Source organism: Belonocnema kinseyi, chromosome 1 (genome assembly GCF_010883055.1).
Source record: "Belonocnema kinseyi isolate 2016_QV_RU_SX_M_011 chromosome 1, B_treatae_v1, whole genome shotgun sequence".
Classification (NCBI taxonomy): Eukaryota; Metazoa; Arthropoda; class Insecta; order Hymenoptera; family Cynipidae; genus Belonocnema; species Belonocnema kinseyi.
This window is the reverse complement of record NC_046657.1, coordinates 106,667,235-106,681,553: the sequence shown is the minus strand read 5'-3', so window position 1 is coordinate 106,681,553 and position 14,319 is coordinate 106,667,235. Positions and strand designations below refer to the sequence as shown.

At 35.1% G+C, this 14,319-nt stretch overlaps 1 protein-coding gene across 2 annotated transcripts in view; it reads right to left on the bottom strand.

The window, feature by feature from the left end:
• The window catches only part of LOC117170029, a 42,989-nt gene extending 34,942 nt beyond the window's left edge, over positions 1–8,047 (bottom strand). Inside the window, exons 1-2 of one of the 2 annotated variants that reach the window (XM_033356550.1) lie at positions 7,977–8,047; positions 5,713–6,932 (exon numbers count right to left, since the gene is read on the bottom strand). In XM_033356550.1, coding sequence (XP_033212441.1) covers positions 5,713–6,025 — 313 coding nt within the window. In that variant the 5' untranslated portion in view covers positions 6,026–6,932; positions 7,977–8,047. Of the gene's footprint in view, positions 1–5,712 lie in introns of both variants that reach the window. The other variant, XM_033356555.1, reaches the window with a different exon arrangement.
• Between the last annotated feature and the right edge of the window lie 6,272 nt (positions 8,048–14,319).

Genomic DNA, 14,319 nt, shown 5'->3' with positions numbered 1-14,319 from the left:
TTTCGAAAAAATAGAAATTGTTTTTGAATTTAAACAATTTTTAAATGAAAAATCGAAAATACGATACCAACCGATTTCAAAAGATCTTTTCTACTCTCTTTTTGGACGCCAACCTACAAATTGTTTTTTCCTCAGCTCAAATGATTCGACTAATTTGAGTATTTTCAATCCGCTCTGATACAGATCCCTATGCTCGCTGAAGAACTTGAATTAATTCGAATGAATCTGTTTTAATGAACCTATAGTGAATTACAAAATAATGAACAGTATACAATATAAACTATGAATAGTAAGTAGTGTATCTTTAAATTTATAATACCATTGGTTGTAATTATACTGTTGGCACAAATGCAATAACCATATCTACATAAGCTTGAAACGAAACATCTACATTTCTGCCCGTACGGTCGTAATTCGATCTTCACTTTATTTATCGAAGATGAACAATATAAAAAGATTTGCTGTAGGTGCGAAAAGATGAAAATAACACGTACATAACGAGCGACGAGACGTGCCTCGGGAAATAAGCGCGTTTGTAAAGCATCTCTAGCAAACCGAGAACGCGAATCCGATTGTAAGTCACACCGAACATTGTGCATAAACCACACGCCACTGTCACGGTTCGATTCTCGCCAAGCTAATATTATATCAAAAGATATTGGTACCAGGGAATAGTATTCCATGAGGAATTCTACGGCAGCAAAACGCCAACCGCGCGCTTCTCTCCCTCACGTTTCTCTCTTGAATATCGCATATGCAGCGAAACCCCCTCGCTGATATAAATCATCCAGACTTTAAATCTACCGCTTTTTTCCGCACATCAATGGTAGCCGTGGGACGAAAAAACGGCCGAGGATCGTATTTCTAAACGAAATCGACCGATCCGCTTCGCTGGGTATGAAATAGTCTAGTTTTTAGTACAGTTGTGTTATGAGATATCACTGAAGTTTACTGCGCAGCCTTAGGCAATCTAAGATCCCACTGTGCAGTCGAAAGTGTTATCTTAGATTACTGCGCATCGCCAAAAGTCACATAACTGTACTGCGCATGAAAAAGTACCGCATAAGTGTACTGCGCAGTCATAGACACTTCTGAGACCTTTCACACAAATTTAAGAACTTCAGACTCATGTTGCGTTAGTTATAAGAATTATAGAACTATATTGCACAGTCATAGGCACTCCAGAGCCTATTTGTGCAGTAGGACTCTTCTGGAGAGTTTAATTTTTCAAAGAATGAAGATAACAATAATGTAAAAACATAGTTGGAATGCTTATGATCCCCTCGTTGAAAATACAATTCTGAAGATAAAACTGCTGACAAGTGCGATCTTTTTCAGCTCTGAAAATAGTTTCGCAAATGGAAAAGCAATAGGAGATAAAAGCGAGAGAAAAAAGTTTTGGATACTTTGAGAGCTACAAGGTATAAGGTATAAGGTAGGAACGACTTTTTCAATGACTTTCGATGCGAACCTATTGGAGATATTTTCAAGAGCTGGATTCCGACGATTCTGTAATAAACCCGATTCGATCGCGGTTCTTTCTCGGTTTCACCGCAAAAAGAACAAGTCGAGCAAGTAGCGCTAGGGCTCGGAACGCTCTGTCTTCGAACTCATGGAAGGCGAAATGGAATCTGCGGGCAATTCGAAACTTCAACCGGGATAAAATTACCAGGCAAGATTTAACCGAGCATCCGATTCCAGGGACTGATAGCACCAATGGGCGATATCGCACAAATTACCGACCCTTGCTTTAACTACCATTCGTGTAACCCTGGAACGACTTGGATCCAGTTTATACAGTAATTTATTAGGCGCGTAAACTTGGTACCAGGGTCGACGGACTCCTGGGTCACGAGCTGTTTTATCTCCCTCGTTTCCAACGAAAAGCTACATCGGTGATAAGACTTTATGATCATTTTATAGAGATAAGACTACCGGAAGAATTTTATAGAAGTGTAGTGTAGCAATTTTATATTAAGTAAAGGAGTTTATGGGATCACAAGTATTTTATGGGAGGAATGGGGAGATGTGTAGTGTGAAGAGGAAGGAATTTTGAAAATGTGAAATAATTGGCGAGCCTAAATGGATAAATGTGAGGTGGATGATTCTAGAAGTAGAATCTTCTATCTTTGTTATCGCACAAGGTAGACCACCTATAGATATTTTGCGCGGGGCAGGAATGTTTCACCAGACGTGCCCTCGGCAAGAAGAGAATCGTCTCGCTTTTAAATAACGGTCATTATGTCGTGGATATAACCTTCGGCAGAGAATTGCAGAGAAGAGTCCTAAAATTAGTCTATCTGTCTATGTTCTCGCCATTAAAAAATATATATCTCTTTTTAAACCAGAAAAAGATAAAAATGAGAATTTATTTTGTTGATTTTTCTACAATGAGAGGGTCACTTTCCCTCGAAAGGAAAATCAAAGTCCCGTGAACTTTATATCGCATTCCTACTGGCAACCATAAACCTTTCTATTTTCATTTTAATCGTTTCTAGTGATAGCCGTGGGAAAGATGCAGATTATTCGTGATCTAGGATTTATTCGGGATGAACAAGAGTTCAAAGTGAGATCCAAAGTTTATATTTACCTGCCCCGCCCATTCTGTGAAAATGAATGATTGAAATTGCAATGAATTTGCATTTACTGAACGTTTTCTGCACTTCGGCAATGATTGAATTTTTTTAATTACTTATTTTTTTCAATTACTGATGGAAAACTTTACTGTGCAGGTGACTAGTCTCAAACATCACAGGATTGTACTGCGCAGGGAAAAGTACCGTATAATTTTACTGCACAGTTTTAGGCACTTCTGATCCCTTTTACGCAAATGCAGCCTAAAGTTTAATATAAGAATACTGCGCAGCCTAAAATATAATATACGTGTACTGCGCAACCATTCATTTGATACGCCAGAGGCGCAATCACAAAATTTAGTCTGGAGGAAATATTTTGCAAACAATTGAGGAGGGGGTACTATCCACGAAAACACGAAAATTATCATAAGGTACTTTTTCATTGGAATTATATTCGTGGTACAATCGTTTTTTTTTAGATTAAAAAAATTATTTTGCATCACAAGTTCCATCTCAATGAAAATATACCCTTTAGAAAGTTCAGTTTTTTCTTCTATTCTATATGATTAGGAATACTAATATCTAAGCAATATACGACAAGCACAATAAGCTTTTATATTATATATAAATGCGCTGTAAAGTGCTGCAGCACTTATATGGGTGCGCAGGAAACTCGTATATTACCAACAGATGCGCAGTAAATACGTTTGGTACCTATGGCTTGGCAGTAAGTTTCTATGGTACTTACATCTGCCTAATAGTGATTACGTGATATTACAGAATATCAATTGTCTTATGACATCTCTGCTTATGCATATGTAGATTTCGCCAAGAAGATGCATTCCTAAGCAATATCCACAGACCTCTACAACATAAATGACTACATGCAATATTTTTTCTCATATCGCAAGAATCTTGATGAGCAATTAAGTAATCGATCTTTGAGAAGTTTGTTGACTCAGAGGGAATGAGTCGCTCGATGACGAGAGGATAACATCCTCGAGCGAAATGGAACTCGTCAGATTCCTTGATGACGCAAAGTAAAGGTAAGAATGTCAGGAGTAAATGTCCACTCGGGAATCTGCCGTACGAGACCAATGAAACGGTACACAGTCTATCTATGTAGTATGTACTCGCGCAATTCTTGGTGACGCGTTAACTAACACCTGGATAAAAGGCGGTTCTTCGTTCTTCTGCGCAAATAGCATATACTACTCTGAATCATAGTCCCGCGTGGAATTTGTAGGCGTTAAATAATGTTTTCCTACTCAATTTACTGTTACGCCCTCAATAACCTGCCTTTGCAGCAGCAGGCTCTTTCAAATGCGAATTTACGAGCGAGCTCTTTCAGACACTCCCTTGATATCTGACAGATATAATCTATCAGTCCAAAACTCATCAGGAAAGAAGACAATTTTGTAATTCTTTGTATAAATTCTAGTATATTCATATATTCGGATTTATTTATCAAATCAAAAATAGTTAAATCCTTTTGACAAGCTTGTGTCGTAAAGGGGGGCTCATGGAAAGTTCTGATTGTAAGAAGATGAAAGAGATTGATTAGGATATGAAGGTTTATTTTCGCCTTTGGCGATTTAATCGAATATCGATTTGCGTAAATAGTCTCCCAAGTTCTCGAATCGAGGACAGATGAGGTGGCGCAGGAATTTCACAGTGAAAGGAAGTGCGAGAAAGAAGGAAAGTATCTCGGATGTGCTAAAGATTCTCGTGGGAGGACACAAGGTCGAAACATAATTGATGAGCAAAACAGAAAAACATCGGATTAGAACACCTAATATTAGAGCCTTTGAGCCAGAACAAGATAGGTTTTTAAAGAAAAGGTGGTAAAGTTTCGGAAAGGATTTATATGATTTTCTTCTAATATTGTTCCAAGAAGTTATAAAAGTCTAAATTGCCTGAACGGTAAATGTTGTACACAGCGATTTCTGATCGCTGCCGAAGACCATTCGAATTGGTATCATTAGGGGCTACTGGGAAAAACTAATCCTGTGAAAAAAAACGAGCAGTTATGATACCGAACGTGTCTTTCCCGGTTCGAGAAGAAAAATCGGCTCTTAGATTACGAAAGCCCTCGACTTTTAGAGCTACTATGGTACCTCGTGGTTTGCTGGTATAAACACTGGTTATTAGCTAATTAGAAATTATGGGTTGTAACCTGAGGAGAGTAAGGCAGCTGGACCATTAGATCAAATGGGCAATTATAAAGTAAGAGATGGTTACTTTGTCGAGTGAATCTTCAAGAGTCAATTTCTGGAAAAGTTTCTTTCGAAGCTCAACAAAGAGATCTTCCGGGTTTGAACTTGAGAAAATAGATTATAGCGAACGTACATAGTGTCTAAAACAAAGTATAAGGAATAGTGGATGTAGTATACATTGTACAGACTTGTAATGGGACTTGCTCTTTGTAATATAGAGACTTTAACATATAGTAATAATAACAATTTCACTTTGTTTTTCTTGAAGCTAGACTCGGTAGCAAACTCAAAAGGCGTTAAGTGTTGTGCCATGTGGCGGCTTGGCAAACCTATTAGCGCGTTTACCACTGAGCAAAGACCCTCGGGCTTTACCACACGCAGTGACTTATAAATTCTCTAACGCGATTGGCGAGGAAATTCAACGAAGGGACGAGATCAGCGTCAAAATAACTCTTGAAGTCAAGTTACAATGAGGGGAATTCTGCAAGATTGTCCCTGAGCATGACATTGTGGACATCTTCTGCTCATCCGCAAATATTGGTATCATAAAACTCTACTGCGAAGCTTCACCCGGGCTCTAAAGCACGACTGTGCAGTCAGAAGATAGCAATAATAGTTTCTTTCATCAGGAATAGTATTATAACACAATTAATCACTGCCATTGGGATAACAAATTTTCGTACAAAATAATTTTGTTTACATTAAGTCCATATCGCAAAAGTGTTACAATTTATTTAAATATGCGCAGTAGAGATATACGGAATGTATAGCTCTGCACATGTTCCCTACGATAGTTACAGCTGCACAGTAGAGTGATATGTTTTTTATAACTGCGCAGTAATGATATATGGAATTTATACATGCGCATAAGTATTCTTATCAACATAAGAGGTAATTATAGACAAAAAAAAAGTACTCACCCGGATATCCCTCGGGAATAACAATCTCCGGTCCCACTTTAACGTCATGTCGGTACCGATGCATCAGAAGTGTAGCAGTCACTCTCAGCGACCTGTGCTGTTGCTTATACAGCAAGACGGGTCTACCTGCAGTTCCTTCAAGTCTGACGACCCTCGGCAGCGAAAATCTGTCGAGGAACTCCCTTAGAGGTACGAAACTACCCCCCGAACTTGAATTTCCATCCGCTGTGGCCTCCCTCGAGCTCGGAAGTGATTTCGGCAATGAGGGAATCTCTCCGCTCGATATAGTTGAAAACTCTCCATTTGATGACATTTTTAATAATCACCAGCTAGATATCACTTGGAAGCACTTTGGAAATCCTGAGACGGTAACTGGTTTCGAAAACTGGCACTCTATTCCCCAATGATGATGATATGTAATATGAAAATATAAGATTATCTTATTGGAGAATAATTCTGTATAAGTGTATATGATTTAAATCTTATGAAATCATCTAAAAGTATCAAATGATATATTTAACAAAAATAGCACTTCACTGATTTCAGATCTCGCATTTTGCCTCGACCATTGCCGACAACTCGGCAGTGGTTTACCGCTTAATAACAGGTCGGACGGCACTTGATTCAATTATGTCACTTGACTCGGTCAGTCACTGTCACTTTTCCTGTTGAACACTCTAGAAGCTGACGCATTTTCATATCTTCCTTAGAGATTATCACTTTTGGTGCACTTCTTCTGAGCCAGAAAATCAATTATAATCAGCGTTTCCGTCATCGTCTCTAGAGTCTGATCATTCACTGGGAAGTTGATTAACATTTTGGTTTTGGGATTTTTTGAAAGAGAGTTTTAAGTCTGGCAATTTTTGGGCGGTGGAAGATGGATAGATGGGCGGATCATCGCTCGATCGGCCACACTCAATCCGCAGGATATCGCGCGACCTGCGATCAACACGAAGGCACTTATCTCCTCCTGAGTCGAACCCCGTGGCGTTTATGATTTACTGTTCGTTTCCTACTGACCATCAGAGCGAGCTTTCAGATCCAGAGTCGATTTATATACTTCGAAAGTCACCATGGGGTACCTTCAAACCCCTTGATGGAACTGGGTCTGAGCTGTTGCTCGATGTCCTACGACCGGGCGGATTACTTCCGGCTCCGGGTTTCAGGAATGACCTTTGGGTACTCTTGTCGAAATTGTTGGTTCAACTCATTATGGACACCTGGAAGAGAATTGTTTTTGTGATTAGTCTCTAGGGGTTGAATGAGCAGGGAGGATTTAATTTCCGGAAAGTTTAGAACAGGGTGAGTGACGGGATCTACATTAATAGGTAAGGGAATCTATCAGGAAGTTGGTGTTTTTTTAATAAGTCAACCAATATCCGATGAAGAAAGTAGACAACCAAAATCTACTGGTTTTGAAACCAAAAATCTCCAGTTGTTGATTCGCCAAAAGATGCCAATTTTAATAGTTTGAAATTGCATTCCATCTACAGAATCAACGATGACCACATTCCTCCATGAAATCGAACCAAAGAAGAAGAACCCAAAGTCTTCATTTCTAAAAATAATTTCAGTTTTACAGGATATTGGTATGAAAGTCCTCCTATTGATGAGACGAGTGCTGACTTTATGAAAGCCCCAGATACTGCTTTTACTCTGATAGCCTTCGATTTTCCGGCAATAAATTATCCATCGTAAATCGTTTCTCGACAAATTGTCGGAATACCCTCCTCCCAGTTGGGAATTGATTGGTCTAGAAGACTCGACTATTATTTATGTAGATTCAAACGAGTTACCGATATTCACCTCTCGAATTGAGAACAAGTTCGTAAACCTTTCCGTAAAGCCTCTGACAACCGAGTACCAACTCCAAATGCCTTAGGGGTCAATCGTCTCAAGGTTTATGCACGTTGGGGTAAATTTACATTCCCATAACCTGGTACCAGAAAAAAAAACCAAGTCACGAGGTTCACAAAATTGGGGACCAGGTAAAATTGGGAACTAAAAGAAAGATGGAAATTTGCTGGTCCACAAAGTGACAGACAAGATTTTTGGGCCCTTTGCCTGAATTTTAGAAGCAGCTTTCACAATTTTGAACTTCACTAATTTTGAACAATTCACTCAATTTTTGGTTGCACATTTAAAAATAGATGAAGCCTACATATATTAAAGAAAATGAAGGATTTTGGTCGAATTGAAGAATGGTCAGGTGAGGATAAATTTAGTCAGACTGAAGATGACCGAGGAGAGGGTGTTTTTCGTACTTTTTCAAGGAGATCCGAACGGACCGGCGGACGCGAAGTCACTGACGCCTGGAACGAAGTGAGTGGAGTGGTGCTATGCACCAATACCAACTGAAGCAACACACGAGAGACCCGTCGCGAGTAGTGCCATGCCGTAGTGGCGTAGAGCCCTAGAGTCGGAGACACCAGGTAACGTGGTACACATCCAGTCCACCGTTCTCTGCAGTTTATTCAGACTGGATCCTATTGCTATTGTGTTAGCAAAGCCTGTAAACTCGAACTCACGAAGGGGCAATCGCTCTTAATAGTTGCAGAGGAATTGTAATCACGCATGATCATTAATACAGGCTGTGTAAACACGCAGGAAGCATCGTGTCGTTTTGCCGGTACCAGCTGGGAAATATGAACGGCCTTGGATTTTTATTGTCTTCACCGGGGTATGTTGCAATCAAGTTGACGCGGATGTCAGATTCCGATTACGGCAGGGTTTGGGAAAATATTTTTCTTTTGTTTGAGGTGATTAACGGGCAGTGTTGGGTAAGTTACTTTTTGTGAGTAACTAGTTGCAGTTGCGTTGCTTTGCGCAAAAAAGTAACTAGTTACAGTTAGAATCAAAATCCTAACTACCATGAGAATATATAAAAACTTAATATAAAAAGAAACAGGCATTAGTTTAAGTAAATAAAAATTAAAAATGATTTTTCGTTATTAAATTTCAAGATAGAATCATGACTCACGTGTTTAATTCTGGCATGTCAAGTTTAAATATTGCATTTTCAACAAAATAGACGACTTTTTAACAAACTTGTTGAATTTTTAACCAAAAATATGAACTTTTAACAGAAGAGTTGATTTTCCAACGAAGAAGGATTTTTCACTCACTTTTTTTAACTAAACAGTTTTATTTTTAATAAAAAAATAAGAATTTTTCCACGGGAAGAGATGAATTCTATCAAACTTTCTACCAGACTTTCTAGCAAATCAGTTAATTTTTTAACAAAATATATACATTTTACATTAAATAATTCAATTTTCATACTGAAAATATTAATTTTCAAGAAAAAAGTTCATTTTCAACCAATTAGTTTAATTTTCTACCATTTTCAAAAAAAAAGAAGAACTTTCAGCAAAAGAGTTGAATTTCAAACAAAAAAGTTAATTTTCAGCCTATCAGTAGAGTTTTCTACCAAAATATTTTAATTTTCTACCCAAGAAAAAAACGAGTTTAAAACAAAAGAGTTAAATTTTCAACTAAAATTATGAATCTTTAATCTGAAAACTGAATCTGTAACAAAATAGTTCAACTTCTAACCAATTAGTTAAATTTTCAACCAGAAAAGACAAATGTGCAACAAAATAGCTAAACCCTTCACACATTTTTTTCCAAAAAAGTTGAATTTTCAAACCAAAAAAATAACATTATCCAAGCAAAAAATGAATTTTCAAAAAGAATGTTCGTTTTTTCAACGAACTAGTTTACTTTGTACCAAAATAGTTGAAGTTTCAACTAAAATAGTTTAATTTCTTAACGAGATTCGTAGTAATTAATATTATTGCAACAACAAAAATGTCGTTAAAACTCCTTTGAAATAAGAGTGGGACGACGGTCGTGGGGGCTAAAGCGTAGGCTTTGGACCCACTCCTTCGGCTTGCGGTTTCGATTCCGGCCTCGCACTCTGGAAGAGTCTCGGTGGCCCATGCGGTGAACACTAGCCTAGCAAGGGAGTTGTTTATCTCCGGAGAGTCGTGGGACCGGTACCTCTAGAGAAAAAGGTTTTCTCTAAGTACTTAAGGCTGTTGCTCTTGGTGGTTCGGAACCCACCTTAAACTGTAGGTCCCCCTTCCACCACCAAGTAAGTGTGTGGAGGGTGTGTAAAGGAATAGAGAAGGTGTAAGAAAAATGTAAACCCTTAGGGGACACATTAGAAGCTTCCACAACTCCTTTGAAATATTTGAAAATCTTGGAAATCTGCTACAATTCCTCGGAATCGTTTCAAATATCCTAGAATATTAAAGATTCTTTGAAATCTTTGAAAATATCTTAAATTATTTTAAAATCTCATGAAGTTAAATGAAATCTAAGGATATTCCTTGAAGTTCCTTACAATTTTTTAAATCTCTAAAAACTTCCTTTGAAATATTTAAAAATACCAGTATATCGAGCAGAAAATGTTTCTTATCTTTTGAAATATTTTCAAGTTCTTCAAATCTACTTAAATTAATTGGAATAATTTTAAATCTTTTTAAATCTTTCAATTATCTCAATTCATGTGAATAAATTGTTTGATGATTATATTCACTTAAATTATTTGAAATTTGTTTAATCTCTTGAAACTTCCTTAGAATTATTTAGAATACCTTAGAGATTCCCAATTCTTTTAACCTTTTGGAATTCCTTGAAATTTTTTGAAATTCCTGGGAATTTTTTTAAACACCCTAAAATCTTAAAAATCATTTGAAGTCTATTCCACTTATTGAAGACTAATGAACTTCTTGAAAATATTTGAAAATCTTCTGAAATTCCTGGGAACCTTTTTAAATATCATAAAATCTAAAAATTATTTTATATATTTGATAATACCTTAAAATGTTTGAAAATCATTTCAAATGTTGTAAAGTTAAATGAAATCTGATCTTATTTCTTAAAATTCCTTGCATTTTTTTAATCTCTTTAAACTTCCTTGAAATCCTTTAAAATACACGAAAATATTTCAAATTCTTTGAAATCTTTGGAAATCCCTTGAGATTTTTAAAGCTCCTGAAAATTCCTTAAAGTCTTTTAAAATACCCTAAAATCTTTTAAAATCCTTTGAAATCACTTTAACTTCTTGAAGACTATTGAAATTCCTTGTAATATTTGAAAATCTCTTCAAATTAGTTAAATTTGCTCCCAAGAAGATTAATTTTCTAACAAAAAATAAGAATTTCCGACAAATTAGATCAATTTTCAACCGAATGGTTGATTTTTTAAACCGCAAAAGATACATTTTTATCAAAAAATGGAATATTAAATTTACACCAAAAGAAATTTATTTTCAATAAATAATTGAATTTTCAAGCCAAAAAGACGAATTTCCTAAAAAATAGTTAAACTTTCACCCGAAAATATGACCTTTTACGAAAAATGTAATTTTAAACAAAAGTTGAGTCAATCAATTTTCAATCAAAGAGATGAATTTTCAACTGAAGTTATGAACCTTCAACCAAAAAAATGAATTTGTAAGGAAGAAGTTCTTTCAACCAAGGAGGTGAATTAAAAAAAAGTAATAGTTGGTAATTGAACCAAAACATATTTTGATTGTGAATCAAAACCAGTTGAATTGAGCTAAAAAAGAAATTTTAACAAATATGTACTTGAATAATCAACTGAAACAGAATAATTTACAATTGAAGAGTTGCATTTTTAAATACAACAAAAAGTTGACTCTCTACAAACAAAGATAAATCTTCATATGAATGCATACATTTTAAACCAAGAGGATTAGTTTTCTATTAAGCTAAAGAATATCAATTTTCCTACAAAAAGGGAAAGGTTCAGTTTTCAGTTTAAAAATTAATTTTCAATTAAAAAAGAATTTTTAACAAAATAGTTAAATTTTCAACCAAAAAAAATGAATTTTTAACTAAAATGATGAATATTTAACTGAAAAAAAGTACTTTTAAATAGTGGTTCAACTTTCAACCATATATTTAAAATTTGCTGCCAAATTGTTGAAATTTAGAGTAAAAAATATGATTGTTCTATAAAACAGTTTAATTTTCAAACCAAAAGGATGTATGTTCAACATAATACTTGAATTTTCAAGCACAACAAATGTTTAGTTAAGAAAGAAAACATTGGTTAACGAAACTGTTGAATATTGAAGCCAAAAAGACGAATTTTCAACAAAACTGTTGAATTTAAAAAAAAGAAGATTTTTTAACAAAATTGTTAAATTTTCATCAAAATAAGAAAATCTTGAATCAAATAATACCAGTGTTAACCAGAAAAAGATGCAAGTTTATTCAGAAATTTAATAGTAGACTTTTAAACCGAAAAGAAAGAAACTGTCAACCAAAAATGGTCTAGGTATTCTGGGGCCGTACTTAAATTATGAAACGGATTGTGGGTATTTTCCAAGACGCCCACCCCTCTCCCTGTAACAAACCATATTTAAATATGTTTACCCCCGACCCCCCTGTAATGTACATAATTTATTGTTTCCAGAAATAATAAGATTTAGGACTTGAAACTAATGGAAATTTTTTGTATTTAAGATAATACTTTGCAGAGTTTTTCGTTTTTTTTGCTTTGCATAGTATAAAGCAATATAAAAACAGACTTTTCTTCCATAAAAGATAACTTTTTAACAAAATACTTGAACTTTTAAACCAAATAATTAAATTTCCAACTAAAAAGTACAATAGTTGATATTTCAAACAAAGAATTAAATTCTTTATAAAAAAATGAATTGTGAAACCACAAAGTGGATTTTCAACAAATAAAGATTCTTCAGTCATACAAGAAAAATAAGTTTACCTAAATTGTTGAACCTTCAAGCCAAAAGACGAATTTCCTGTGCAAAAATAAAATTTCTAAACAGACAATATAAATTTTCCCGAAGAAAATTGATTTTCAACTAAAGAGATAAACCTTGGTTACAAAAAACAAAAGAAGGTCAAAAAAAAGTTTAACTTTGACCACGTAATTGACTTTTCAATTGAAAAAGATCAGTTTTCAACAAAATAGTTTAACTTTCAATCAGAGATGAATTTTCAACGCAAAATATCAATACTCAACAAAAAATAATTTCTTAAGAACGTGATTTAACCAAAATTTTTTGCAAAAGAGTTGAATTATCAGCAAAACAGTTGAATCTTAAACTAAAAACGATGATTTTTTAAACATAATTTCTGAATTTTCAACCAAACAGTTGAATTTTTATACAAGAAAGATGTAATTAGTACTAAAATAGACACATTTTTTAATAAAAAAACAATCGAATTTCAACAAAGTAGTTACATTTTTATCCAAACAGGTGCCTTCTTATCCAAGAAGATGCAATCTCTACTAAAATACCCGGGTGGAAATTTAAGTTGGGGGCTGGCCATTCTACAGTCGGAGAGCCTGGCTTTAAGCCGGGAGCTGGTCGGCGAGACCGACTTCAAGTCGGGCTGTGGCCGGGGTTTCTGATCGGAATCCGACCAGCATCGTCACGCTGCGCTGGCCAGCGTCCGGCCATGGAGCATGGCCGGGAGCTGGCCGGGGGGCCTGACCGTGGTCCGTACAAGATCAATAGGGACTTTACTAGATTTAAATTTTTCGGGTTGCAATTGTATGAAGAGCATCAGTCACTGAATTAGGGAATCAATTTGATGCTTTTTTAATGTAGAATTTGAGCATATTAATATATGAAATTCCACACGCCCAGCACACTGACAACATTAACTACTTTCACGTAGTCGTTGAGAGACAAAAAAGATATTTAAAAATTAAATATTAAATGATTGCGAGTATTTTGACTTTAAATATTAATAGTCCCGTTTGCAGTAACTACATATATTACATTTTTAAACATTATATTACAAATAAAATTTCTAATGCTACGGGGTATCGGACCAGTGTGCGATACCCGTACACTGGACCATATCTATACCTAAATCTAACGCCTAGCAGGGGGCGGTGCTAACCTTTGCGCTAAACCGACGAGTTGAAACTCGTTGCAAAAGCCACCCTCATAAGCTACAGTTCAGAAAAGTTTCGGTACCAAATCTTAGGTTCTCTTTTTCCATTTATTTATTATTATGCGGCGTTATGTAAATATATAATACACACATTTTTAATAGGAATATCAATAAAATAATGTTCAAATAAATAATTTAAATTGATTACAATTTTTCTTCTCGTGATATTTTGTTTTCTCCCGCTGCAGACTGATTTACAACTTTTTACAATGGCAGGAAATGTAATTTTTTATGAACATTAAAAATTTTTAATGACGGAACTCAAAAATCTAATCGTGAATGTTGAACATTTTTTAAAAATAAATTTTTTTTAACTTTCGTATAAGGTTTGTTTTTTAGGTGTTTTATACTATTTTACTACATTTAAGGCTGATATAAAAAGCAACTTTTTTTTGAATATTTGCAATTTTTCATAAAGATGGTACTTATAATTTTTTTCTCAAAAAAAAAAAAACCCGTTCGAATTTAAAAAAAGTGTCATCGAATTTTTGTCACAAAATGCATTGTTTGTAAGTTTGAACTCATGAAAACTTAAAATTTGTGGTGCCAAAAAGATATTCACCCAAAATATTTCCACGCGTGGAACAACCTTGCGGGCATATGCATCCGTTTCTTAATGAAATCAGAAAAAGTAATTAAG